This window comes from Anser brachyrhynchus, assembly GCF_964034855.1.
Source record: "Anser brachyrhynchus genome assembly, chromosome: Z".
Lineage (NCBI taxonomy): Eukaryota > Metazoa > Chordata > Aves > Anseriformes > Anatidae > Anser > Anser brachyrhynchus.
This window is the reverse complement of record NC_137697.1, coordinates 70,339,653-70,367,237: the sequence shown is the minus strand read 5'-3', so window position 1 is coordinate 70,367,237 and position 27,585 is coordinate 70,339,653. Positions and strand designations below refer to the sequence as shown.

The following is a 27,585-nucleotide window of genomic DNA, read 5'->3' as shown; positions in this document are numbered from 1 at the left end:
TACTCCAGTGGCAGACATATATGACCACTTAGGGCTGAGTTACACTCCAGGGATGGTTATCCTACATATCCTTGTCCAAAGCAAACAGTAGGAAATCCTGGAATCATTTTCAGGACTTGAAGAAACTCTTAACTACTGCATGAAATCCAGCATCTAACACACTACAAAAAGCTTTCATGTTTCAAGCATCATACAGCTGGCCACTGCTAGAAACAGATGTTTAAAGAGCTTGTTTGGTTGGAATACTCAGAAAATTTGTTGCTTATTCTTCAAAAGGCAGGCCAAGTTCTGTCTATATCATGAAACTGCCCAGAGAAGGGTTAAGAGAGTTAGGAAATAGAAAACAGTCTGCCAGGATGTTCTCAAAGAATTATTCTCCAAATTATGTTTCAAAGGATTCTGGGTTTGATCCTCTAAAAAAACATAAATATTTTTTTCTTCTAAAATATCCCCGAGCTCAGGTCAGAACTGACAAATGACTATAGCAAGAGCAAGGCTGGTTCCTAGCAATTTAAGTTAAATTAAGTTTATATAAAAAGAATTATATATATATATATATATATTTTGTTACAAAACAACAGAGAAAATCACCCTTAGTTTTCACTCTTTCTATAACATATAATGTTATTGCTTTAAACACAGTAATTCAAATGTACAGCAAAGCTACATTTTTACTACAATTTTACTATATAGTTAACATTTTGGATCGAGTGAGCAACAATGAACAAGAGGCATGATTCAGCATGATTATGTCTTCAAACATTCACACAATGGTGGAACTGAAGAGAGAACACCAAATGTAAGATATAATCATCACATGTTGCGAAGTTCCTCTAACTGCAATATGAGGCAAGCTGATATTCTCAAAAGCCCCAGTCACTTGGTTGAAGTACTGGTTTTTAATGTAAGTCCTCACAAGATAAAAAAATGCCCCAACACGTGCAACTTGGAAGATACTTTCGAAAAATATCTCATGAATCCCTATGCCCTCCCCAGTAAACATCTCATCCATCTTTCTCACTAACCACTTGAAATATACATAAGTAATTTATAAATCTCTAAGATAATAAAGTTTGGCTTTTACTAGTATGAAACATTATTGCTTAACATGTTAGTGGCCTGGGGAAAGTGACAGCTACAATAACAAAAGTGCTTATGATTAGCTTAAATACTATTAAAAAAAAAAGTCATAATAGGAAATACTCCTCTTAATATGAAAAAAGAAAAAGTTTTCAGATCCAGGACAGATTCAGATCTGATCACATTCATAACTGCTACTTAAAGCCATATAAAATTACTTCAAAGGGCAACTGAATAACTGATTTAGACCAATGGTTAAAAGGAATCAGATCTTGACACTAGACTACCAGGATATCTCAGACTGAAAGGAACAGCTAACACAATTGCTTAACTTACTTTTAATTCTTCATTAAAAGAACCTGATTATAATTGTACTTTTGCAACACAACCCACCCATGAAAAGCAAAAATTTTGATTATATTCTGTACTTTGTTCAGTGCCTGAGAATTTCAGTGCTGGATCCAATAATTAAGTTCAACAAGGCCAAGTGCCGGGTCCTGCACCTGGGGCGCAACAACCCCAAGCAGCGCTACAGGCTGGGAGATGAGTGGTTGGAAAGCTGCCTGGCAGAGAAGGACCTGGGAGTATTGGTTGATAGTCAGCTGAATATGAGCCAGCAGTGTGCCCAGGTGGCCAAGAAGGCCAACAGCATCCTGGCCTCTATAAGAAGCAGTGTGGCCAGCAGGTCTAGGGAAGTGATTGTCCCCCTGTACTCGGCTCTGGTGAGGCCGCACCTCGAGTACTGTGTTCAGTTTTGGGCCCCTCGCTACAGGAAGGACATGGACGTGCTCGAGCGAGTCCAGAGAAGGGCGACCAAGCTGGTGAGGGGTCTGGAGTACAAGTCTTACGAGGAGCGGCTGAGGGAGCTGGGGTTGTTTAGTCTGGAGAAGAGGAGGCTCAGGGGCGACCTTATCGCTCTCTACAGTTACCTTAAAGGAGGCTGTAGGGAGGTGGGGGTTGGTCTGTTCTCCTATGTGCCTGGTGACAGGACGAGGGGGAATGGGCAAAAGTTGCGACAGGGGAGTTTTAGGTTGGATGTTAGGAAGTACTTCTTTACCGAAAGGGTTATTAAGCATTGGAATGGGCTGCCCAGGGAGGTGGTGGAGTCACCATCCCTGGAGGCCTTTAAAAGACGTTTAGATGTAGAGCTTAGTGATATGGTTTAGTGGAGTACTTAGTGTTAGGTCGGAGGTTGGACTCGATGATCTTGAGGTCTCTTCCAACCTAGAAATCTGTGATACTGTGATACTGTGGGATAATAAAGTTATGACCTTGATCACATGACATAATCCAATCCCTTTGGATCTTCTGTACAGTTTCTCTGCTATATTTTTGTGATCTCAGTTCAAACTAGCACCAAAGTGTGCTTTAGGATATTATTAACCAAACTCTTACTCAACAAAACATTTAAATATATACTTAATAAGTACATGCTTAAATTGATAGGTACTTCAGTGCTTTGTTAGCAGAGCCCATATTTGTATAAAATTATACCTTCTTTTTTCATATGTTAACCAGAACTCCTCAACTCCCTTGTAAATTCACTCTCTATACCTAGAAACTCCACTAGTGGTTGTCTTAATCTTAACTGTTCATGTTCCTTTTTTCTTAAATTGCCCTCAGTCCTCTTTCCTTTCATCTTCTACACGTCAGCTACAATTCCTTCTTCTCTACAAAATGTCTTTTTTTTTCTATACTTTACAGTTCTACTTTTATTTAGAATTAACTTTAACAAACTATCACTCATGTGCTTTCCACAATTTTGTATTGTTTTGCACAATTAAACCACCTTTCTCCTCAGCCACTTCTGGCATCTACTCAAATATAAGCTACTTTTTATATGGAAGCACCTACACATGTAAATATTCCACATCTATTTCACTTAAGACAATAACTGTTTCATTGAATTGGGACTTTAAATAATAATAACAAAAAATATAAAAATCCTGCATTTAATTCAGAAATCACCCCCATCATTGCAATGTAGATACTTATGAAACAATGATTACAGCTAACTAGAATATCCTTACTGTGCAGTTACCTCAGCCTCTGTATTTATCTTATTTGACAATACTAAACTTAAAATTTTGCCACCTAACTGCCCATAGCACCGATAATACTGATTAAAAAAGTCTGACCTAAAGTAAAACAAAAAAAAATTCCCTCTGCTTTCATAACCCAACACTTAAATATTCCAGTCTCTCTCTGACAAACTGAAATTCCCCATTAAGCCTGTGGTTGTTACATAGAAAGGCAAGATACTCCCTCCAACATCCTTGGGAAAGCTTCACTGCCCATTACCTAACAACTTAAAAATTCTTCACAGAGAGACAAAAGTTGCACATGCCATTGCCCTAAGCCATTCCTATGCCAACAAGATCACCAAGAAGAGGTCTTGTGAGATGCAGAATTCCATTTTCCAAAACAAAGAGCTCTGAAGACAGCAACTTGCTGTGCATGGCACCTTAGGTTGCAGTGCAGCAAAGCCTAACAACGCCCTTGTGATTATGAGGATCACCTACAGCGGCACCCAAATGAGGTATGCACACAGTGGAGCATTGGGACAATTGTCCTCTCATGCCGTTTTGTGTGAGGTGTTTTTATGAAAGAGGTGTTTTAGTCATTCATGAGTCACTGTATTCAAAAAATGGGTTTCTGGATACAGCTCTGCCATTTTCTTTTCACTGGAGATCAGTCTGGATCTATCTAATGCTCTGTTCCTGCCCCAGAAATCTCTGAATATATTAAACTTGTTGGAATACTTAAATATTACAACACAGCAACACAATAAAACTCTTCTAGAATTTAGAGCAACTCCCAAAAGATTTAATGAGAATTTGCTCTTGAATTTTGTCTTTCTAGCTTGAAGCAGGATTTGTCCTTTTGTGAAAAGGCTGGTTTTTTATTTGATCCTTTTTGACAGCAGACCTTAACCTGGACTATGCTGACATGAGTCATCCCGTGCATTAGAAATACTGGAATATCTTGTCATAATTTATTGCCTACCTAATTTCAGTAACCCAACACAAAACCGTGGCTTACTTAGTTTTGAAGTAGCACATTCATGCCCCACAAAATACAGATTTTATTGGCACACACACATTATTTGCATAAGGCTGTGTGCTCTAGAATTGTCCAACACAAGGTCCCCCCCTTGAAAGCTGAAACCCTGCCCTTGGCTAAAACAATTTCCGAGGTGCCATACAAAACTGAGACTGGTTCACTGACTGATGGCATTTCACTGTACAAATGGCTCATAAAAGCTGTTAAATCTGTCATGTACTCTAAAGGCATTTTAGTCTAACGACTATTTTCACTTACATAGGAGCTGTCGGGAAAATCCATTCCTCACATGACAAGAAGCATCAGATCCTGGCAAGACACAGGATTCTGGTACATCAGACTAATAAGTCTTTTCAGAATGGTTTCCTTTACTGGTCTGTGGTATCTTTAAGGTGAGCTTTGCACTGAGAGATGCAGAGGTGTATGCTGATTTTTGAGGTGTCCTTGCAGGGAGAAAAGCAAGCATCCTTCTGCAGATTGAAGGGACTGCCAGTGGGAGTATCAGGTAAAAATGGAAAATTAGGATAAAGTAAAATAAAAAGGGAACAAAGATCTGAAGGAAGTGAGAACCAAACCACACCAAAACACAGTCCTTAACCACACCGAAACACTATCATTTATCTTGCGCTTGTTTTCAGACCACAAAACTTAAACATTAATGATGGATCAAGTGACATTCCAAAAAAACCCCACATTTGAGTAAAGTTCAAGGGAAAACACAGTCACAAAGTGACTTTTGCCAACCCTGACTTCTAGACAAATGCCAAGGTGCACTACAGCAGAACAGCCTTCTGCACCGGAGTGTATATACTCCTCCTGATGAATAAGAGGAGTTCATGTCCAATGTGCATCTTTCTTTTCCTGAAAATCGTTCCCAGCTTTTCTGCACTCAGAGAAAAGGAGCTACCTTCCTGCAGACAGCTGTCATGGGGTCAGTAGGCCGCTGCCTCATCCACATACCATTATTCTTCTGGCATTATTCTTCTACCAGAGAAACTAGAAAAAAAGCTCCTCATTAGGCAGACAGACTGAAAAGCTGCTGGGAACATATCTGGCCAAAGGAAAGGGAAGCTGTTTTCAGCTCCCCAGCACTGCTGCCCTGCAGGTCCAGAGAAATACCTGCCCAGGGAGGGAGACCTTACACGAGAACCACGGAGTTAGGTTAGGAAAAGGTTAGGTTAGGTTAGGAAGAGCATGGTTAGGAAGAGCAGCTCTTCAGAGATCCCTTCCTCTTAGCTTCCTCACACTGAGAACACTCTCCAAATCTGGTTCTCCTCAGACCTTTTTCCCCTTGCTTTCATCTCTTTTGTTCTGGAAATGCAAAAGGGCCATCCGTTCACCTCTGTTCATCAGTCTGTCTGTTAGGAGACAATCTCAAGCGCAGACTGATCCTGTGAGGTCCTAAAAATGTACCTCTTTGGACAATGCAAATTTGAATAGAAAGGAAGCCTAGCTCCAAAGCAAATCAGCGTATATCCCCACCTTTATCTTTTAGTGAGCGTTGCAAGTAGAGCAGAAAGCTGAAAAACTGCGAGGTTTTGAGGAGCAGCAATAACTTCTGTTTAGTTCTAGACGGAATAGAACTAATGTTCCACTGTATTTCACAACCCAGAAAATCCGAAGGTAAATGTAAAGCCTCAGAGAAACCAAACACCTACACACTACACATTTTTTGGCCTATTTCTACTGCCTTTGAAACAAAATGGTCATGCCAACTTTGATTTCAAAAGGCATTAACAGCTGACCTTTTTTTTCTGACAGTTTTATTAATCATAGAAGTGTTGTGGGCCAGTGTTTTCGGTTAGAAAGGAGTAAATTTCCCAGTAGTGAACTTGTGTTCAGTGACAAGAGTTGTCTTTCCACAGATGGGGGCTTTCCCTGCAACACACTGGTGACCACTCCACAAGCCACCTAGGGACTATACTAAAAAGGAGCACATTTTATTGCTCTTCGCTAGGAATCAAGCTGCAATGCACTGACAGGAAGATTATGACAGGCATTCAGTTTTTTACACTCCTTGTCCTCAGAGTGCTTACTCCTGCCTGCCTGGACTGTTTCTTTTCTTCATAAATGAGGCTCTGATAGTTTCATCAATTACAACAAATGACAGTTTTAAATTCTGTGCCCTGCTGTCAAGTTCTTCATTTATTATTATTAACTACTTCTTGCAGCAGTCTAATATTCTCTCTCCTTTCTTTGCTACAGCAGCATGGCGCTCTGACATTTTAAGCATCTACTTAATCCCCCTTCTTTCCCATATACATAAAAACACTTTATCACATTTTTAAATGACTAATACTTCAATATTCCTGTTCTGCTACCTGCTGAGGAAAAGAAGAAAGGGAAAGGCTGAGTAATTGTGTTTCTGAGACAGCAGCCCTATAGATGACTAAATTTATTTATTACTAAAATATGTTTTAAAATATTGCACCAGTGCAATGGAGATATAACTTGACAAATGTTCTATGAGAAAACTAATTTCTTTACCTTTCAAAAATTCTGTTGATAGTTCAAGGCCATTAAAGAAAGAAGAGACTTATAAAGAAGGGAAGGGGTAAATATTCAACTAGCAGCTGCTGAAATGCACTTGCAAATCTGAGAGTCATGTCTCAAACAAAAGTAGAAATCACAATTAAAATTTTATATGTAGATGCTGAGATCCTGACATAAGCCTAAGGAATCACCGTAGGAAAGTGTCTCTTCCTTAATTTTCCCAGCTTTAAAACTGAAATACAGCTATAACTGAAATATAAGCCAGGTCTCACAGCATTTATTTCAGCACCAAGGAGACCCAGCAAATGAGAGAACGACTACATGGGGCCACCACCAGCTATAAACAAGTCTGGACGAGATGCCAGGCTGTGGTCTGTAGTTCAGATAATTGCTGTGGTTGACATGCACAGGATCCACCCACTCCTCCTCAGGCCCTTTCCTCCTTACTGGCAGTATGGAGAAGACAACCGACTAAGCTCCCATGCCCTACAATACTGCACCAGGAACCATGTAATATGAATCATGCTTCATATTCTCCAGTCACCCCTGGCAATATCATCAGTGTCTGGGTGGAAGAGTAGCATGGAGTCTGAGGACTGGAACACCCTTTCCACAATGTCCCACTCCTGAGCCCTTAGCAAGCAGCAAACTTCCCCAGTCAGCAGTCGGGTTGGCAGTGGGGGCCTTCATTCCCCAGGAGCAGGGAGTCTCCTGCCACCACCGCTCACATTTTCCTCTTGCCTCTTGATTCAGATTCAGCTGGCTGGTGTGCTTCACTGGACAGAGCTCCAGCCACATGGGAAATCTAAACCTACTTCATAGTTGCATGTCTGCAGCCATGGACTTGAGTAATTTTATGGGTTTTGTGTCAGGTAAAAAGCTGTACCACAACAGTAAATCATAAAAATTTACGGTCTCTATTTTCATCCTGAGTGAGCAAGAGGCACGACATGGGATCTATTAGAAGAGTGAATACATCATATTAGAAAAGACAAGAAAGAACTCAGTCCCAAACAATCAGTGTCTTCTGGTACAAGTTTTCTGACATGTGCTGTACTTAGTTATCTTGTGTTCCAATATCCTTATGCTGGACTGCTGTGCCTAGTAAAGTCACCAAGTCCCCCCTTATCACGGCAGGCTGGAATTTGTCATTCCAAAACTGTCTGCAGAAGATGGAAAATCAAATTTAGCCTTACTCTAACAACATTGACCTTATCACCTTCTTAGTTGCCAGTTCTGTTGCGTATTTCTTCCACGTATAGAGGTTTTCCCTGTAAGTTGACAACCTGGGAGGTGGCTGGAGCGCTGAATCTTTGTCATTAATGGAACAGCTCTCATTAAAATTCATAGAACATGCCTGTGCTTCCAGATTGATGTTATTAAATAGAGCAATACAGGTTTACAGTAGTTAGACATTGATGAATGCAGCAGTTGCTGCCAAAAGAAACTGTCTGCTGATACCAAGAGTGCAGCATGCTTAGATCAATCAGAAAAACCAAACGGAGACAATGTTTTAAATTAAGTAGGAAACTATCAAAGACACTTTACTTCACATAAATGGACATAGTCTTATTAATATGTATACTGCATTATAAAATCCATTTTATTTGTTCAACATTTTTCCAGCTGATTAGGAAACTTTACAAAACAAAAACTAACCAAACAAAAAACAAAAGACCCAAACAAAAAAATTACCTTATTACTTTGAATCTCATTTGCTGCTTCCAAGTCATGCTGTGTCTGAGCCAACCACTTAGTACCACTTTTAATCATAATTTATAATCTGATAGTAACAGTAATAAATAATTTGATAGTAGTGGTAATAAAAATAGCATAAAAAGTAGTGGTAATAAAAGTAGTGGTAATAAAAATAGTATAAAAAAATTAACAGTGACCACTTCTATTTTCAGAATCTGGAATCATCTTGCTACATAATTGTGAACGCAGAAGATGGAAGAAGGGAAAACTTGGGTTTTGAAAAGTTGCATAAAATCACTAGATTTCTGTGCTCACTCATGTCTCTTTTGCTTAAAGATCCCATCCTCTCTTCAACTGTTAGCCCTGTCAAAATAAGTAGAAATATTCACTGCTATTTGCTATGGCCATTTATCATGAAGAAGATTGGTTTTACTCCAAGAATAGTCAGTCTGTTTGAACCTGAATTTAACAGTATTTATGTTCCTCTAGAGTCTCTTTTAACAAGTCTCCACATGAAAGAATGGCATACCTTTATCTTCTTCAGAGTCTTTCTTAACCTGGGCAGCCGGAGCATTAAGACGTACATTTGCTTTCTGTAAGAATCTGAACAGTAGATAGTACGGAGAGTAGTCCAATGGAGACTACTTGGGGATACAGAGGTTAGGAAGAAACTGCACACTGCCACCACAGCTCATTGATTTACAAAGCAGACTGATGCAGCAAGGCTTGGAATAGGAAACTTTATCTTCTATTAGTAACTACAGTACAGAATTTGAGTAAGCAAATCAACAGACTGACTTATCAGTAATCTGGTCATTCTCATAACAGGCATGTAAATACCTAGTTCATGCAAGTTATTGCATGAAAAGTGCCTGGGCAGACAAAAATGTCTTGCACAACGATTGCAAGGATTTTTCACATGGTTTACATTTACTGCTTTCCTTTGCCCATCCTCTATGTGTTGCATCCTCCCTTTTCTTTTCCCTGCCACTGGGCCTGCATTCTTTTTCCTTCATATCAGGTTACATCACTGTATTAGAAAGAACATTAGGACATTTTTTTTAACATTTTTTTTTCCCCTTTGAGGATGGCCAAAACCCAAACAGGTTGCCTAGTAAGGTAATAGGAAAGATCAACTGGACAAGGCCCAAAGGAACTTAACCAGCTACTATTTTTCTGAACCATGCTGTGAATAGGGAACTCCAGAGATATCTTCCCACCTGAATTTTCCTGTGAGTCTACGACCTTTCTTTTAACTTTCAGAAGTGTATACTTGGGTTTCTGACCCACCTGGTTGACCCTGGCTGCCTTCCTTATACAAATTACATCAACTCCGAGTACTCCAACTTTCTTCCAAGTCCCTCAATGCTTTATTCCTTTCATCTCTACAGAAAGATTTTGCAGTAAGAATGAAAAGACTGAAACTCATGATAAACCAATTCTGGTATGAATTCATATGAGACCAATGCTGTACAAAGCACTCCTGTTCCCACAATTAGTCAGTTTGAGAGTTTCAATGTTTCCCACCCTTTTAAGAGAACTGGAATTATTTTTGATTTGTCTCGTTTAAGTGGGCTCATAAAGATCACTGATGACTACTGATTTAACTGGCTCCAACTCAAACATTAGCAGAATCGTAAAACTAATAAAAGTGTAATCTGCTACACAGTCTCTTTGAAAGGTTAATTCACTCCATCATAACTGGAATCTCATATGGGGCTACCTAACAAGAAACTTGATTACATTTATGAGCTACATTTACACTTTTTTTTTTTTTGCTATTGTTTTATTAGAAGTGCAGTATTTGTTATAGACAATAAATCAAACAGAAATCTGAACAATAGTTCTACTATGAAAAACAGAACATCACAATCTACTCTGATAAGATTTTAAATCCCACTAAATAGAAATAGTATTAAATCCATAACACTCTCCTGGTGCACAAAATACACACAATGAATTTCTCATTTCAATAAGTTATATAAGAGGTATCAATGCATTATTAGTCTAAAAAGCAGCTTCCAGGTAGGCAAAGTCTACATTCCAGAAATAAACTGCGAAGTGGTAATGAACAATGGATTATTGACTTTTAGTATAGACATGCAGCTTTTAATGTCTGATCTGGGAGAAGGAAATGCAGGAATAATTCAGCTAATATATGACCAAATTTAGCCATCTTTTTAATTACTGAATTTACCCTACCAAAGTCAAAGACAAAACTGACAGCAACTCCAGTAATAATTTTACTATTATTTCCAAGCTGTAATCTGATTGCAGCATGCTTTTGGTAGTCCCTGCCAAAAATTACTGTAAATCATAACGAGTTATTAATTGCTACAGAATAAGGAAAAGTTAATAAAAGATTCAAACTTATTTTAAACTCATTAGAGCCTACCCTCCCCCCCCCAAGTGTCCCATTACATGGGTTCTCCATTCATCAGCTCATGTGATCAGGTCTTAAAGGGCAACAAGAGCAGGAGGCATACACCAGGGTTTTGAGGTGTGCATTAAGATTTTGAGCCTGGCTTCCAGCACCTCCACCACCTCTTTGCACCAGCACCAGCCACCAACACGGCTGCTGCTGGCCTGACTCCTGATGGGGTGCAGAGGGGCTCCCAGCAGCAATGGTGCAAACAAACACCCACAGACTGTGCTGCAAGGCCACTAGAGATCACAGACAGCCATAGGTCTCTAGGTAGGTCTGGTGTGATGCAGATATTAATCCCACTGAGTACTATAAACACATCATCCGAAAGTGAGAGTGACAGACCATTATGAACAACCACTTTGTTTCTTGGACTGTGTAACAACTCTGTAACAATCAACTAACTGCTTAGTAAAGTATTGATTAATCATTTATCTAACAGTCCTCTCTAAAAATCTATCCGCAATAGAAATCTGTTCCATTAAATCATTCTGCTTCACGATGAAGATGAGTCTTCATTCCTGACATTTAAGTTAGGTCTGGAGTGCTAAAGGAAGAGCTAATACAATTAATCATTGTATATTTATACCAAAATCACAGATATCTGGAATTTTACTAAGTCTGAACTTGTTAAATTCATCAGAAGTATTAATCTAGGCATGTCATCAAGCTGAAAGAAAATTTGTTAAGACCCATGAACTCTAAGCCTGTGGGTCAGCCTCTAATCACTGCTGTAAGCAAACATCATCATGCATGAGTAATGATGTCATGTACATTAAATTTCAGTGCCCATTTAGCATCATTTGCACAACATGTAACAAATTCCCAAACACTGATTCCCAGCAATACCACTCTTACAGATTTCCTACAAATACATATGCATACGAAAGATTCTTGTACAGTCTCTTGAATAGCTTCACGCTGTTCACAGCTGGGAACAAATATACAGCCCATGCAAAATTACCCATCAGAGAGAGTATATGGCCAGGCTTCAGGAAGTCTGAGAGTTATCTGAGAACTAGTTGCATTACAGATTTACAGAAGCTTTACTTCTTTTGTGAGTGTTATTTGCATGCTGGCAACCAGATTATCCCTTTGTGATTGGAAAGGAGAAGATAGCACACTTTACCAGAAGATACCACATCTTGGGGAAATGCCATGTTGGTGCCACATCTTAGGTTTGTAAAAGTAAGTACAAGTCTTAGCAGGCTTATTCTTAAAACAGTTATTTAAACTCTGTTGGAATGTCTGGAAGTACTGGGAAGGCTGGATAGTTGTATTTAGGGTTACTTATAATGGATTTCTGAGTCCCTGTTCATTCCTTTCCACTCTTTTTAAAGATTCATGTAACCTGCCAATTAAGTATCATGCTACCAGGGATATCCCCCCAGATTAAAGAAAACAAATATGCTCAGAGATGCAGATCAGAATAAACAGTGCGAGTGTGTAATGGCAGAGTCAATGATATGATATGTACTGCATCTACAACAGTTGCCAAATTTTCATACTTCTGAGTAAAACAAGAGCTCAACATTGTGTGCTTGGGAGAGAAAATATGAAAAATCCTCAGGTCTTTGGAGTATGCAGAAAAACATACAACAATAACAACAAATTCTGCTCTACCATAATCTGCAACAAACATTACAATCTAAGCATATTTCTGAAAAAAAGGGAAAAATTCAGCATTAACTTTCATTGACAATAACTCTTTGTCCCCACGTTACATCTGCCCATGTTATGTACTCTGCTATATTTATTTTCATGTTCATCTCAATAACTATTTTAACCTTAAAGTTTTCCAGTCATTGCTAGAAATGCCCTCTAACTTAGAATGCTTCAGCATTGGTTTGCAGAGGTCTGTACATGTAATACAGGAAACCCGATTTAATGAACCCTGGTTTTCTAATTCATTTTCTTAAAATTTATATACATACTATTTTGATTGGTAGTTTTTCTATCAGTAATCTCCCAAAGCTGTGATTTTTAACTTACAAATCTGCAATGTGCATCTCTACTTAAAAAGCGAAGCAAATTCAATCTCCCTAGCTTCTTCATGATTAAAACATCATAATTCCTCCTCTTAGGAACATGGTTATATAGACCAACAAAGTATAAACTGAAGTAATTCTCAGAAAATATTGGTGATTTTCAGGATACAGTGAAACAGATAGATCAGTGTGTCCACTATGTTTTTCTCTATTACCAAATATTTTTTTTTTAGTCACTCATGAAGGGAAAGAATTTTTGGTATTTTAAATCTATTGCTTGAAAACTGCACCACATTAATTGGTGCAAACCCCAAGACATTACTCAGGCTGTCAAAGGGATTATTTGCAGTGGGAAATTTTCATGATAAAGACGGGGATATAAAATTGGGTTCACATGACTGTAAGCAACAATATAATCATTTTTTTTTCATTTATGTTTTACAGAAAAATGCAGTAAAGCGGTTAATCCCTCTTAGGTAGGCTCTTAACATTAATTTTAAAATGTACTCAAGAAGCTAAACAGAATGAAATAGCATCTTTTTTTAATTTTTTTAATTAATTTTTTTTTTTTTCCCCTGGGTGTCCATCTCAGCCATGAGTTTTCTGTCATAGAAGATTTCATACTTTTTGCTTAATTGTGAAAGACCTGGAAGGAATATCTTTTCAGAAAATTGAGTTTCATTTTGTAGCCAGCTAATATTAGATCTGCCTAGCAATTCAACAAAACTAATCCAGTGTTCAGTAGACAACTATTCACTGAGATTAAGCCAGTTCTACATTATGGAGTTACCTCGTCATCTGGAACAAAGAGGTACGTGGTGGAGAGAAAGAAAGCAGACAATGCGGAATGACTGGCGAATGGGGAACATTAAAGAGACATTTAGAAAAAGCAACAAAGAGAAATGGATACATATGCTGAGGGAGTAAGAAAAGAAACAAGGACTCCCAGGAAACAGAAGTGACTGAAGCATAGGGATTATTCAGAAACATCACCCTGCTCCAAGAGATGTGCCTCCAATTCCGCACAGCATCTGTCACCACCAATTCACACAGCCATCTAACTAGAGATTTTAATGATGGGGAGTTTATACAACACCAGCACACGACACGTCCCTTAGGGTATTTTGTCCTCCCAGCATCCCAGCGTAGCAGCCTACTATTTAATCCTTCTTGCAATGCACAGATGGAGAAACAAGGCACTGGGACTGAAATAGCGATGTGCAGGACCATGACAGACACCGATGTCAAGGGGACTCCTTGAGCCCACATAGGTGAACATCTTTCCTGGCTGCCTCAGTAGGAAACAAAACCAAGAAGACCCACATGGTGAGTACTGGATACCTGTACAGAATACAGTTGCTGATCATTGCAACTATTTGGAGTTAATTAAACTCAAGGTACCTCTTCAGCTGGCCACCAAACACCTGCTTGGAATTTTTTTGGTGCTTTCTGTGAGAACTGGACATTACCTTGCCAAAACTGAAAACTGTATTTCAACTATCCAAAACTGTGATTCTATGATCATATGTCCTTTAAGCACTATTAATCATATCATTAAAGCTATGATTTATTAAAGATAAATCTTTATTAAAGATAAATCTTGCCATAAAATCAGTAAGCTTTTCTTAGGTTAGGTTTTCTTAGGTATTTTTATTTTTAAAGAACACGTTATATCTGATGCCTCTTACAAATGTTGCTTCGAGGACCACAGCACACAGCACAAGACCCTTCACAGTGCACTGGTAAATTTTGGCAGAACTTCTCTATCGTCCCCAAACACTCGGCTCAAAAATAGAGAGCACCAGCTGGTACACCCAAATGGGCAAAAATCTTTTGAGTTTTCAGAATACCTAAACAAAAAATTAGAATTAAAAAGTGTGCCTCGTATGTCATGACTGTTCTAATTTCAGTTATTTTTTTATAGCTTCCAAATCCCTGCTGTGGTGCTGATGACAAACAGGAGTTCAAGAGGCACTTGTCTCACTTACACAAATGATCTCAGTATTGAAGGCATTCTCCTGCTAAAGAGTAGTTCAGCTGTTGGCTTGACTACATGGAATACTGTTAGGAAAATGCAGGGAGGCAGAGAAAGAGAACACTTTATTTTTTCTCCTCTGTGCCTCTGTGTAAGTTAAAACTCTGTCGCTCTCTTTTCTCTCTCTCTCTTTTCTCTCTCTCTCTTTTTTTTTTTTTAATAAATTAAGTTAGAACTGGTATTTGAAGGTGATTCAATCTGTCCAAAAGTAAAATTACAAAAAAAGTAAAGGAAAATTTACCCCACTGCCTGTGGAAACAAAGATCCTATGAGGCTGTAACACACAGTTCAAGTCAGAGTTTGCATCAGAATACATACAAGACTAGAGCTTTGTATTTTGCAATATTTTTCCTTTTCTTCATGATGAGAGAGAGAGAAGAGATTTTTCTTATAAAATCTTAAGTTCTTTTCAGTGCACCATATATTGAGTTGTCAAGAAGATACTGTTTCTACTCTGCCTGCAAAAGTTTTCCTGAGGGCAGAAAAATGGATTTAGCATGAAAAGGCAGGATCTTCAGATTAGAGTCCAACGTTTCAAGTTTTGATGGTTTTGATTATTTGAGTCTGCCCTAATCTACCTTGTCAATGTCAGGATTACAATAATCCACAAAAAAGCACAATGTGACACATACATCAGTCATATTAAAGTCACTTGGTATTCTGTAAATCTTTGATCATTCTAAGACAATTTAATTAAATCTGGTGCTGGAAAATTGCTCTGTTTTCATGTGTGAAGACACACCTCAGATGCACCCTTTAGAAATAAAGGGTAATTCAGAAAATTAATCCTCATATAACTCCCACCGTAAAACAACTCAAGCCCTCAAACCATTGCGAGAAGGAAGAGGAAAAGGAAGTAGAAAGTGCCACATCATCAAGAAGTTCCTGAATAAATTTCTTTTATTATCTAGAGAGCCATCATAATCACAGCCACTGGTGACTCACAAGAGATGAGAAGGTTTTATTTAAAAAACAAACAAACCACGAAACAAACAAAAAAACCAAGAAGGTGCTGCTTGCTTATTGCTTCTTTACAAACTACCATTCACACAGACACAACATCTCAAAAGTCTTTTGCACGCCTAGACACATACAGTTGTGAGGATGCTGTTTACTCACGGTATCTAACTATATACCTCCAACATCTACTAAGAGATACAATTGTCACACTGCATTACATTCCCTGTCACTTATAATGAGCATCAAGTATGCTGTAGAAGTACAAAAACGTCACTTTAACCTCACCAAATTCAAAGCCAGATTATACTCAACTCTCCTATACCCATCTAACATGAGTTTTGCCCTAGAAAGCTAACACCCAAAATGAGAAGGAAAAGAGAAAGACCAGATAGCATGGAAAGCACTGCTAGATAAAGACCTCCTGGCACCTCACCAAGCCCCAGGAATAGAACTGGGATTTGCCAGGCCCTGCACTTCTCCCACCTCAACACCTTTTCTCTCTGCTCACTGATGTGCTGCCTACATCCGAGGGTAGCTTGGTTGTCCTGACAATGTATTCCCTGCCTGCAGAGAATTGGGGCTCTGAAAACAAACCCATCAGTTGTGATTTTACCTTTCCCCACCATCATCCACCTGTACCCAGGTGCACAAATGCCAGCGCTGAGCTCCATGGAAGGCATGTAACAGCAATCTCTGGACCAAGTCCTGCAAGGTGAGGTTGTGAAATAATGGGACAGCTATGTTGAAGCATCATTAAAGATGTTTCTGACACAACTTTGTCACTCATGTCCCAGAGGGTAAAGGAGGGAGGTGTCCCACAAAGAGCTTTGGCAACAAATGCCCCCATAAATTAAAAGCATGTGAAAAAAGAATAATGTGAGAGAGATTTTTTCCTTGTTTTCTGGATGTTGCCTCTGCTACTTTCTTTTACACTTGTCTACAACTCTTAAGATCACTTCAGAGATTAGTTCTGGCCATCAATAAATCCTCAGATGAGCTGCTGTGCACCATTTGCACTTGCTGGGATAGATCCATGGCCTACACCCAGCTAAGTGCTCTCCAGCCTTTGCGGCATGCTCTGGGTCCATCATTGACCCTAAAGGGCTCTTGAAGCTACTGGAGTAGGGCATCGTGGAGTAGGATACTTGTATTTAACAGCCTTCAGTCCTCGTGGAGCAGATTCTCAGCAGTCTGTACACCGCTGAAAGCAGTGATGTGTCAGCTGAGTGAGGGACAAAATCAATCTGATCTTGTTGCATCATCTTAAATGGGAACCATGGCTGGATGAGGGCTTCCTGAAGTCTCCCTTCACCGCTGCTGGCTGCAAACAATGCTCCAAAGGGATGGGAGAACATCAGTCTCTTGCACTTCCTCATCAATTGCTTCCACATTCAACAAAACATAATATAACAACTCATCATGGACATTCGGTGACAAATGTCAGACTGCAATGATACCTCTTAGGGTACAATAAAAGACCATCTGGAAAACTACCTGCATTATTTGGGAGAGGGACTCAGATCTGCTAAGTGGCTAAAAATTAGTTTAATGATTCTTTATTTAGCCTTTAAATCTATACTTAATGTGACATTGTGTTTCTAATTAGGGACTGAAAATGTTCATTTACCATTTCTGTCATTACAGATTAAACATCACAAGCTATTATTAAAAAGTTCATATTTTGAATATAAAAAGGAATTTGTAGACTCAGACATGGACTGTAAATTCTTATAATGAGCCATTCATCTTCAGGTCAGGTTTTATAATAACCAACTGCTACAAGTTAGTTGGGAGTGAGGAAAACGAAAAGAAAAAAATGGAAACCACGGAATGGCTTGGGTTGGAAGGGACCTTAAAGATCACCTAGTCCCAACACCAATGTGAATAAACACTAGAATTGTAAGTGTTGCATTTAAACAGATTGAAGCCTAATTGTATTTAAAATGCCCAAACTGCTTGTGACACCTTGTTTCCACCTCTACCACCAAAACTTATTTAAAGGCACACTGCATATTGGGTAGTTAGCAAATAAATATGGGCAGGGCATCTGACATGACAGCCAAGACTCAGCTAAGAAAATGCCACTTTCTCTTGAGAGTAAATATCTTAAAATTTTTAATCAAAGGACCATGCTCTACGGAAGATGGTAGGGGAGGCAGCATATTCTGGGAAACAGGCATATAAAAATATTTCCTGGCCACCTCCTTTCTTACTTATGATCACTTATGAACAGGTCTGCTGCCAGATTGTTTTCACCATGGAGAAATGTTATGAGGAAAGCAGGCAACATATTTTTAGCTGTCCTCCATGCACCTTTAGCCATGGCAGCCAAGCAATATACAGCTTATCCATTGTCATGGTGGCTTCAGACCAACAAAATTGGGGCCTATCCTAGCTCAGGTAGTCCTGCACAGGGCTTTGTGTCTGGCATAGCCCCTCTCAGATGAATTCCTCTTAGTCCCAGGCATGTGGCAGAATGAAAAGAAAAGTGCTTTCAGTGTGTTTTAAGATTTACAGGGGCTTTTCAGACAGAATAGCTACTATCAATCATCTCCGCATTCCCTGCAGGAAATTAGATTTCCTGTTGTTTAATGCTACAGCACCTGATAAAAGTCTATGAATGTGTAGTTCCAACAGTGCTACATTAAAAATCTATGCCGTGGACAAAAAGGCAGGGAAAACACATGTTTTCACCCAATATAGCAGAGAGGACATCTTTTTGGACACTACCTCTTGATTCTGACTGATTTTTCATTTTAAATTACACTTTAATAAGCAAGGCAAATATCTGAAAGGACAAGGAAAGTATACTTGGAGGGTGAAGAATTCTTTTCCTCCTGTCAATTGATTTATTGTGTTCATGTCAGTCTTGTCTACAGGAAGGACAATTTATAGTTCCGTCACACACTGTCAACTGGGCTCATCATTCTTACATTTAGAGGACTAAAAATCTTCAGAACAGCTTCCTTCAGGCAATAAATTTGAGAGATCTTATTCTTAGTGGTGTTCGTTGTGTTTCATCTGAGCTTATCGCTGTTTGTTTGCCATTTTTAACCTTTCTTCCTCTAGCTGATGGGATGAAGTAGTGACCTGTTTCTCAGTAAGAAGAGCCTTTCAGTTTCCTCAGGGAAGGGAGGCAGAGATTCCCCAGAAAGCTGGACATTATGTCAGTGACAAATCCTTGTGAAGCACTGAAAGGCTCAGCCGGTGTGATTGGTACCCCCTGCTCCTGACCCCTGGCAGTACGCTCAGCACAACCAGCAATAAGGCAAATATCCACAATATTTAGTGGGCTGTCAGTGAACACCTCTGCCCACTTCTCTCTTCCTCTCTCTGGTGCCCACTGTATGCGGGGACACCCACAGTCAGGGTGATATCTTTATCACCATGATATCTTTATCACCTTGGGATCAAAACCCAGGTGCTGGGCCACCAAGAGGGTATGGGGAGCACTGATTGACAGGGTGGTTAAGCCCATCAGTGTTACCAATACCCAGCTGCTGGGCTGCCAGGGGATGGTGACACCCATCCTGGAACAGGGAAGTGCAATGGCACAGGGAGCATTGTGTGTAAAATCAAGCAGCTGCAGGCTCTGAGTGGGACTTAGACTGGAACTGCTGCTGGATGGCAAAATGGGATTCCCCAGTGGCCAGGGACACCTCCACTGTTTTCTTCCTCTGAGGAATGAGTGAGTGACTCACATCTTTTCTGTAACGTTTTAGTTTAGGTTATGATCACGTTGTGTGCTGTGATTCTACAATTCTAATTTTACCCAATTTGCAGAGGGCCTATCTAAGTGTAACTGAAAAGACTGTGTAACTATCCTGATTGCTAATATTTTTTTTTGTTTTGTGCAATAATAAATCTGTAATTATAACTGCAAAGCCATGGTCAGTCCTCATTCATCCAAGGATCCCTAAAGATCTTATGTAGTGTTGGGTGACAGCCACTTTCACACAACAGCATCTGACACAGCTGCATCTGGCAAGTTGTGCCAAGTTTTACCACTCTTTTTGTTATGCTTTTCTTCCACCCTCATCTTCCAATCAGTCAGACTCCTCTTGCAAGGGAGGACTGATCACAGCCCTTTCAGGTCAAAAAGAAAACCACTAATGACTTCAGACTAAACACCCATGGATCTTCTGACTGCTTTTGGGGATAAGTTGGTAGTAGAGAAAGTAGAGAATATGTGTAAGGAAACTTTATGTCCTGTCTGGAGAAGATCCTACAAGAACGGGACTTCAGGTGGGCAAGGGTTAGAGAGGTTCTGGATATCAGTGCATGCTTTTTCCATGTCCCAGAGGTAAGATCAGCATTCAGGAACTCTGAAAAGAAGCCATTTTCAATGCCCATTGCACCTGCTGCAGCAGCACACCAGAACCTTTCCAAGATTTCAGTGGAAATGAGATAAGTCTCACAGGACTTCCAGCATTACAGTTAGTCTTTTGACTGTTCTTAGTGGTTCTCTTGTCAATAAGCATGAGTCACCCCATAATTACAACCAAAAAGAGAATATTGAATCTGATCTACATCAGAAAGGTAGTTCTATGGACAGGCAGTCACAAGCAGGTATGTCAATCTCACTATCAAAATCTGCCGGAAGTTTTCACTTTCCCTGCAAACCCAGAGGTACACCCTTGCTGAGAAAGCCCTCACTGACTTTTATGTACCAGTTGAATATTTATTGGTTTCAATATTGATTTTGGTCACTCTGGCAGTGTTAGGGTAACTAAAAGAAACACAAAAAAGTCGATTCTACAGAATAAAATAATGAGCTAATTTAAAAAGAAAACACTTACACCTAACAAAGATGTAGAGCCATATTCCATTGTGGAAACATTCACTCCTGTAACTTCATTGATCATCAATTCACAGACCTTGTGCTAGCTGGCTCCTTCATCAGACTTGAAGGATTGCTGTGCCTCACCTACATTTTATGTTGCAGCTGAACAAAAAATGGAACTGAGCCTACGAACGTCCTAAGCCTACAAACCATTAGACTGTGAGATCTGACATTTATCTAAATGTCTAGTCCTTGTGCTACCTTAAGGTACCAGTTCTGAAGAAAACTGAGATTTGAGTAGTCACTTGCTGACCTACACCCACAGCGACTTCTCCTTCTCCACCAAATACCACAGGAATAGCCAGCACTTGGATGGAGGCAAGTCGAAAACATGGCATCTACTTCAGACCTAACCTCATCTTCATCTACGTGAGATCATACCTATGTCATACCTATGTCATACAGGACAGATTTCAGGGGGATTTGATGCTACTGAGCATGATGTTGGGTATGAAGGTTATCAAATAAGAAAGCATTCATGCTAGCAAACAATATTGCCAACAAGTGACTTAATTCCTGCAGGGCAAAACTGCCTTCTGTGTAGGCCTGGCTCTGCCCAGTGCTTATTTTTTGAGTCAGCTGAGTGCTGCACTCACCTCAACAAAGATGAAACAGGGGATGATGGAGTAACTTCTCTGGGTGTTGTTTCCTAAAGCCATTTCTCATCACACTTCTTGGGGAGGCACCGTTCAAAAATGTATTATCCTGAAAAAGAAAAGACAAAGATACTTCTTCAGTATGTTTTGCCTTTTTGCAAACTCCACATTTAACATAACAAGGTTTGTAACATGGAGCACTGACATACCAGACCACAGATACAGACTAAACAGAGCAAAAAGGTCTAACTTGTGGCTATACAAAATAATGTGAGAAGGCATTCCCTCTGCAGCAAAAAAAGCACGTGACAGACAGGTCACAAATACATTATCTACAGAGCAAAGAGCAAGCAACAACTGTTTTCCTGAATGACAATCCTCCTTCAAGCAAAGGCTTCTTTACCAGAACATATTGTAAAACCACATTTCCAGCCTACTAACCTGCCTACAGAGTATTTTGAATCCAGAGATGGTGGTAACTGACTTGAGAACCTGTACTTTAAAACACACGCTTATCGTACATTCACTGTACACACGATCAATGTTTATCTGCATGAAATGTGAACTACTCAAGAAGGCATCACGGCTCATGTACCCAAAAAATAATAAGCATATACAACACGAATGCAGTGAAGGATTGGGCCCATACTACAAAGTCATTCTGGCCTGCTATAAATTAGCACATTAGCTCACAACCCCCCATCTATTTAGCATTACCTCAGGCTACTGGCTATGTTAATTAACATAGTCTTGTAACACTCTGTGCCAAGACATTTAATCTCTTTGCAGCACAAAAAGTAGGAAAGGAGAGAACAGAAGACTAGCACAGAGAACTTTTACTGAGAATGTGTGTGCTTTTGTGCATACATGAGGTAACACACCAAGAAGCTGATGTAAACAATTTAAGAGAGAGGAACAGGTAGTGACCTAGGCCAGCAGTGAAGTAGGTCTGGAATAGCAGTGTGTAGCTGCCAGGTGTGTGCGACACACATGAAGATGCAAATCATTTATATCAGTTTAAACGTGGGCACATCAAGAAAAAGCACAAATTTCACAGAATCATATCCTGAGCTGGAAGAGACCCACAGGGATCATCGAGTCTAGCTCCTGGTTCCACGCAAGGCAACCTGAGAGTTGAACTATATCTCTAAGAGTCTTGAACATTTTTTGAACACCAACAGGCTGAGGGCCATGACCACCACCCTCTCGGTGAAGAACCTCTTCCTAATATCCAACCTGAACTTCCTCTGTCGCAGCTGCTTGCCATTCCCTGGTGCCTCACCTGCCACCAGAGAGAAGAGATCAGCACCAGCCCCTCTGTTCCCCCTCACGACGAAGCTGTAGACAGCCTTGAGGTTACCCCTCAGACTCCTCTATTTAGGCAGGCCCAACCTCATTTCCAACAGAAATCAACACCCCAACAATTAGAATCTCCATGGGCCAGGGCCGTGGGGGAGGAAGAAGGTGAAAGCTGGTGTGTTTTCCTGAATATGCTTTGCACCACATTTTGGTCCAGCTCTTTGGCCTCACTGGTGTCAGGCTGAGAACAGGCCTCGGCATATGGAGCCTGTGAGGTTCACAACAGGTGTCAGTGCTTTCCCACCAGCTCTCAGTAGGGGAACTGGAAAAAAACAGCAATTAGGAGAGCATGCAGTTCAGCAGAGGCTATGAACTGTGGAGCTGGGTCAGCTGCCACCGGGTTGCTAACAGCACCAAACTCCATGTCACCACGATGCAGGCTATAGTTTTGCTGCCTATGAACTACTTAGTATATTTTTCACCTCAGCTCTCCATAATTTGACCCAGAGTTGTAAAACATGTAATGTATATGAAGGTTTTGGTGACGTGGTTCTAGGCTCAGCACAGCTATACTGTCTCCAGTGAAGCCACACTGTGTGCCAAGAGGGCTCCTTGAACTCTTAATCATCGAAAAATGCAGTTCTGGGTCACACATAATACTCAGGACATGTTACTTCTGACAGGCTTCAGACTCCCATGCTACACCGTATCCGGGTTCTTAAAATACAAATATTCTGAATTTTGAATTTCAAATTGCCTGTTTTTCAAAACACACTTCAGCTTTACCTAGGAGGTAAAACGGGCTTTATCTTAGAGATTTGTGTCTTTTTTTTTTTTTTTTTTTTTTTTTAAGACAAGCTAATCCAACTCTATTTGAGTTGTAGAAAAAAATTCCAATCTTTTTTTTTTTTTAAATACTTTTCACACTGATGGCTCTTGTGCCACATGTCTCTGCCTTTAACCCAGCAAACACATGGTGCCTGGTAGTATAGTAGGTTAAACAGTTAGAGCTGCTTACAGAGCTTTACTGTACTAAACTCATTTTGTGCCCTGGGGATAGACTGTCAGCACCTTTTTTTGCAAATCCTGTTTTTCAAATGGCTTAGTGTAAAGATGTTAATGCCATGGCACCTTCATGAATGCCTTCCCAGACCAAGCTTTGAAATAAACAAGATTTTCTGTAACATTGTTGGTGACATAAAGCCCTGCCTTCAGTTCCAATGGCTGTGATTCCTGTGTATTCCTAACAAAAGCAGAGGGCTGCAAGTAACCCAAGAATTTAAGAAATTTTCTCAACAGATGCATGAAGCAACTGCACAGACTGGCAGAGAAGCTCAGGGTTCTTAGCAGGCATATAAAATTGCCTAATTGAATGCTAGGGGGTTCCTGATGTCATAAATACGTACCACCATGCCTGTTCTTTCAAGATTATTGTGAAAAACTGGTTTAAAAACTGCATTTCCTATGGGAAAGCGTTTTGCATGTCAGCTTCTCTGTGATGACACATTTGTGTCAGACATGAGCAGTACGAAACCAAACAGTTGCCTGATCAGGCCAGTTAATTCCACGTTGTGGGAAAACTCCCAGCCAGCCTGTGCTTGTCGTAGCAGGTCTTTTCATCGGCTCTGTCTCCAGAAAGGCAAGGGGGAGGCGCAGTGGCATCCTAGTGGGAGCACATTACCTTTTGTCTCTCTCCAGCTGGCAGTGAGTCCTCTAGGGATGCATAAAACTGTGAAACACAGACCACAGCAATCCCTAGCTGCTTCAGTCTGCAGGCAGTAAGAGATAATGCACTTTTGCTGAAAGAATGGGGGAATCGTAGTAAGATGTAAAACAAGTGTTCAGGTCTGACTGTCCCATTTTATAATCTACACGTATCTCTGCATTGAACGCATTTTCACAGTACAAAGTGTCTGACCAAAGCAACAGGAAATAACAGCTATAATATCAGCATCAGATATTGACTTCTCATTTTTACTTTTTTTTTTTTTAATCAATTTGACTCAATTGTTAAGGAAATCATGCTAACAAATCTATAGAAGGCTTTTTAGATCCCACACTCTGTGACCTTTTAACACCTGACACGTAAGCACTGCAAAGAGAAAAGAACTGGTTAAATCTAATCTAACTAATTAGGGACCCCAGTATAGGTAATAGTAATAGTCTGGAGCTCTGGTATTATGAGGTGTTTCTACTCTTTAAACAATGTATTAGATATTACATTTGTGAATTAATTAGCATTAGGTAGTTCTCATATTTCTCCATTTACCCTGCATGCATTTTCAGAAAGCCCCTGAACTACAGCGCAGGAGGTTATTGTCTGACATTTCCTGGGAGAGCAAGCAGAGACATGGAATATACATAAGTGAATTGAAAATTAACTAAAAAAGACAGCAAAGAAAGAAGAACTCATGCTGAAGAGATTTTGTAGCTTCTGGGATCCATCCAGGGAAAAAAAAAAAAAAGAAAGAAAAAAAAAAAGAATGACAGTCAAACAGCAGAGGAAGGAAAAATGTTCTAAAAAAGGCCTTTTCTTGCAGGTTACTAACTAGCAGAAGAATTTCTAAAAACCCCATTCAGGTATGCTTTAAAGCTTTTTATTTGAGCATGTAGCACATAGCAAAAAGGACATGTCTAGGATAAATTAGCATTTGCTGAGTCTTTATGGTTTAGCTCCTGCAGCAGACACAGCACACCTCATCATTGTTCAGCGTTACCAGTGCTCAAACCAACAAATTGCTAGTCCGTTCCTCAGAAGTCAGTGGTCACCCGTCGGTTCTTTAAGCTTTGTCCTGTGTGGGTGAGAATTAATATTATGGCCTTACGTACTGTTACAGCATATAATGAGTACCTGGGCAACAGTGGAAAACACAAAACTCAAAAATCCAGGAGAGCTAAATCCCAGAACAGGTACCATTTATTGCAGTTTTCAACCTCTGTCTCATTTTATCAATACCAATTCATGTTTCTTTTGACATTAGCTCAGACTGCCAGTCTGAAATTCAGGACATGCTCTGCAAACTTAGACAGCAGTGTAGCCACTGGCATGTGTTGGACGTCACTTCACTGCAGAAGGCCAAATCTGCTTGGACCAGCGGTGAGGAGAGCTACCATTGATCCACTTTTCACTTGATCCCAGAACCATGCACAAAAAACTAGAGTGGATTTCCTGTCCTTCTTAATCGAGACGTTTCATGATCTTTTCAGCAGCAGCTAACACTGTTTTAAAATAAAAATAAAATGTTGTATAAGGAGAACACAGATCTGGTATTTCCATAACAAAATTAGAGACACTTAAAATGCAAGCATTTGGTGGTTTGTAAATCAGTTTAACCTTGCATTAACAATTAGCAGCCCTCTGTTGGTAATTGGATTCAAATTATAAACATCTTCATTCTCATTAAAATAAGGATTCTGTTTACAAGTAAAAAAAAAAAAAAAAACACTAAAACTTCTGCGCCAGTCCATCAAGGATCAATTTGCAGAACTGAAACATGAAACTGCATATGTCAAACTCCCTTTCAATTAAGAAAACAAATTCAAACTAATGCTACTGCTCAAGATGATTACCCAAGCCTTTGCAGATCACTGTGTCGTTGTAAGCATTACTTATTACACTTACAGACCTTATTCTAAAGCAGAGTCCTCTGTTTCCTGTGGGACAACAGAGCCAGAGAGAGTTGAAGCAGTTTTCCCAGAAGTCACACAGTGACTCAAAGTCTAGCTTGAAAAAAGACTTATTAATCTCAGACCCTGTGGAGCATTCCATCCACTTGACTGTGGACACTTCAAATGTATTTGATAATTCCTGCACAAAAGCTTTGTAGCTTTGATTGGACATTTAAGTAGTAAAGGTTTCCCTTGGCTTCCTACTGAAACCAAACTGAGTTTTGAGACTCCAAACACAACAGAAAACACATCACAACTCTACACAAGCACTGACCAAACATCCAATCTGTGGCAACCTCACGTCCACTCTATGCAGCTTCACCCCAGACATGTCCAAAGGCACCTCACTGTACCCAGTAAAACCTTGGCATGAACATGCATGTAATTTCAATCAGTTTGCAACAGGATAACAGAGGGTTAAAATATCTTTCCCAAAGCTTTTTTCAACATAAACCTAATGAATGCACACAAAAGGGCTTAAGGAATTAACAGTAAGATTTTCCTGCAAAAGACAGTCATGGCCGTTCAATGTTTTCTTGGATAAAATATAGATATTTTTTAGTGCTTATTTGCAACACTCTGTGGTGGCATGAACCTTCCCAAAATCTAAACTCTGTGAGGATAGAGACTTGTTTGTGATTTGGTTTGGATGCAAGGCAGACAGGCATACCACAAGATTGCTGGCTTGGTATCAGCACATAAAACAGCAAAACTAGGGTAACAGCACCACATCTGCAACTATTAGAAGGTACCAGACAACTGGCACTCAATTTGCTGTCTCGAAGAGCCAGAACACGCTGCTTTTGACCTACAAAGGGGAAAACAGTCACTGGGATCAGACTGCACTAAGTCTGTGGAAAAGTGCATATAAACACTGGTGATGCACAGAGGAGCCTGGGCAAAAGGGAAGACACCCACTGAGCTCCAGTTTCCCATCATCAAAGAGCTCTTGAGAGGCAAAGAGCCATCAGAAGCAGTAACGTGCTGTCAGACTGCTGACAGTGTACGGCCACAGCCTGACTAACGTCTGAGTCATGCTTGAGTTTTACTTGCTAACAGAGAGATTGCCTACCAGCTGATCATAAATGAACGTGAGTTTTAAGTTTCAAGACTTGCCTAGCATCTGCATCCCGGAGCACTCCCAGTTTCCTAGTTTGCAAGAACACTGAGAAGATTAGATGAACAGATGAAACAGGAGCTCAGTGCATAGGATCTAAATCTCATCACAGAATAAAAAATTAATTTAAACTTTCCTAAGAGAATAAATGTCTGGTTTATACTTAAGCTACAGCCATTCAAAGAAAATGGCAGGTCAGTGAAAGTGCTGTTGCATATTTCTCTACAGAATCAATGATAAGAAACAGATTCTACATCACTAAAGATAGCAGGTAAAAGAACAACAAAAAAAACACACTACCAATACATGAAATAAACCC

At 39.8% G+C, this 27,585-nt stretch overlaps 1 protein-coding gene across 7 annotated transcripts in view; it reads right to left on the bottom strand.

The window, feature by feature from the left end:
• The window catches only part of PLPPR1 (phospholipid phosphatase related 1), a 132,592-nt gene that overhangs the window by 49,416 nt on the left and 55,591 nt on the right, over positions 1-27,585 (bottom strand). For all 7 annotated transcript variants that reach the window (XM_080573377.1, XM_080573373.1, XM_080573379.1 and 4 more), the window contains one exon: positions 21,182-21,290. In XM_080573377.1, the coding sequence (XP_080429503.1) occupies positions 21,182-21,244 (63 nt within the window). In that variant the 5' untranslated portion in view covers positions 21,245-21,290. The remainder of the gene's footprint in view (positions 1-21,181; positions 21,291-27,585) is intronic.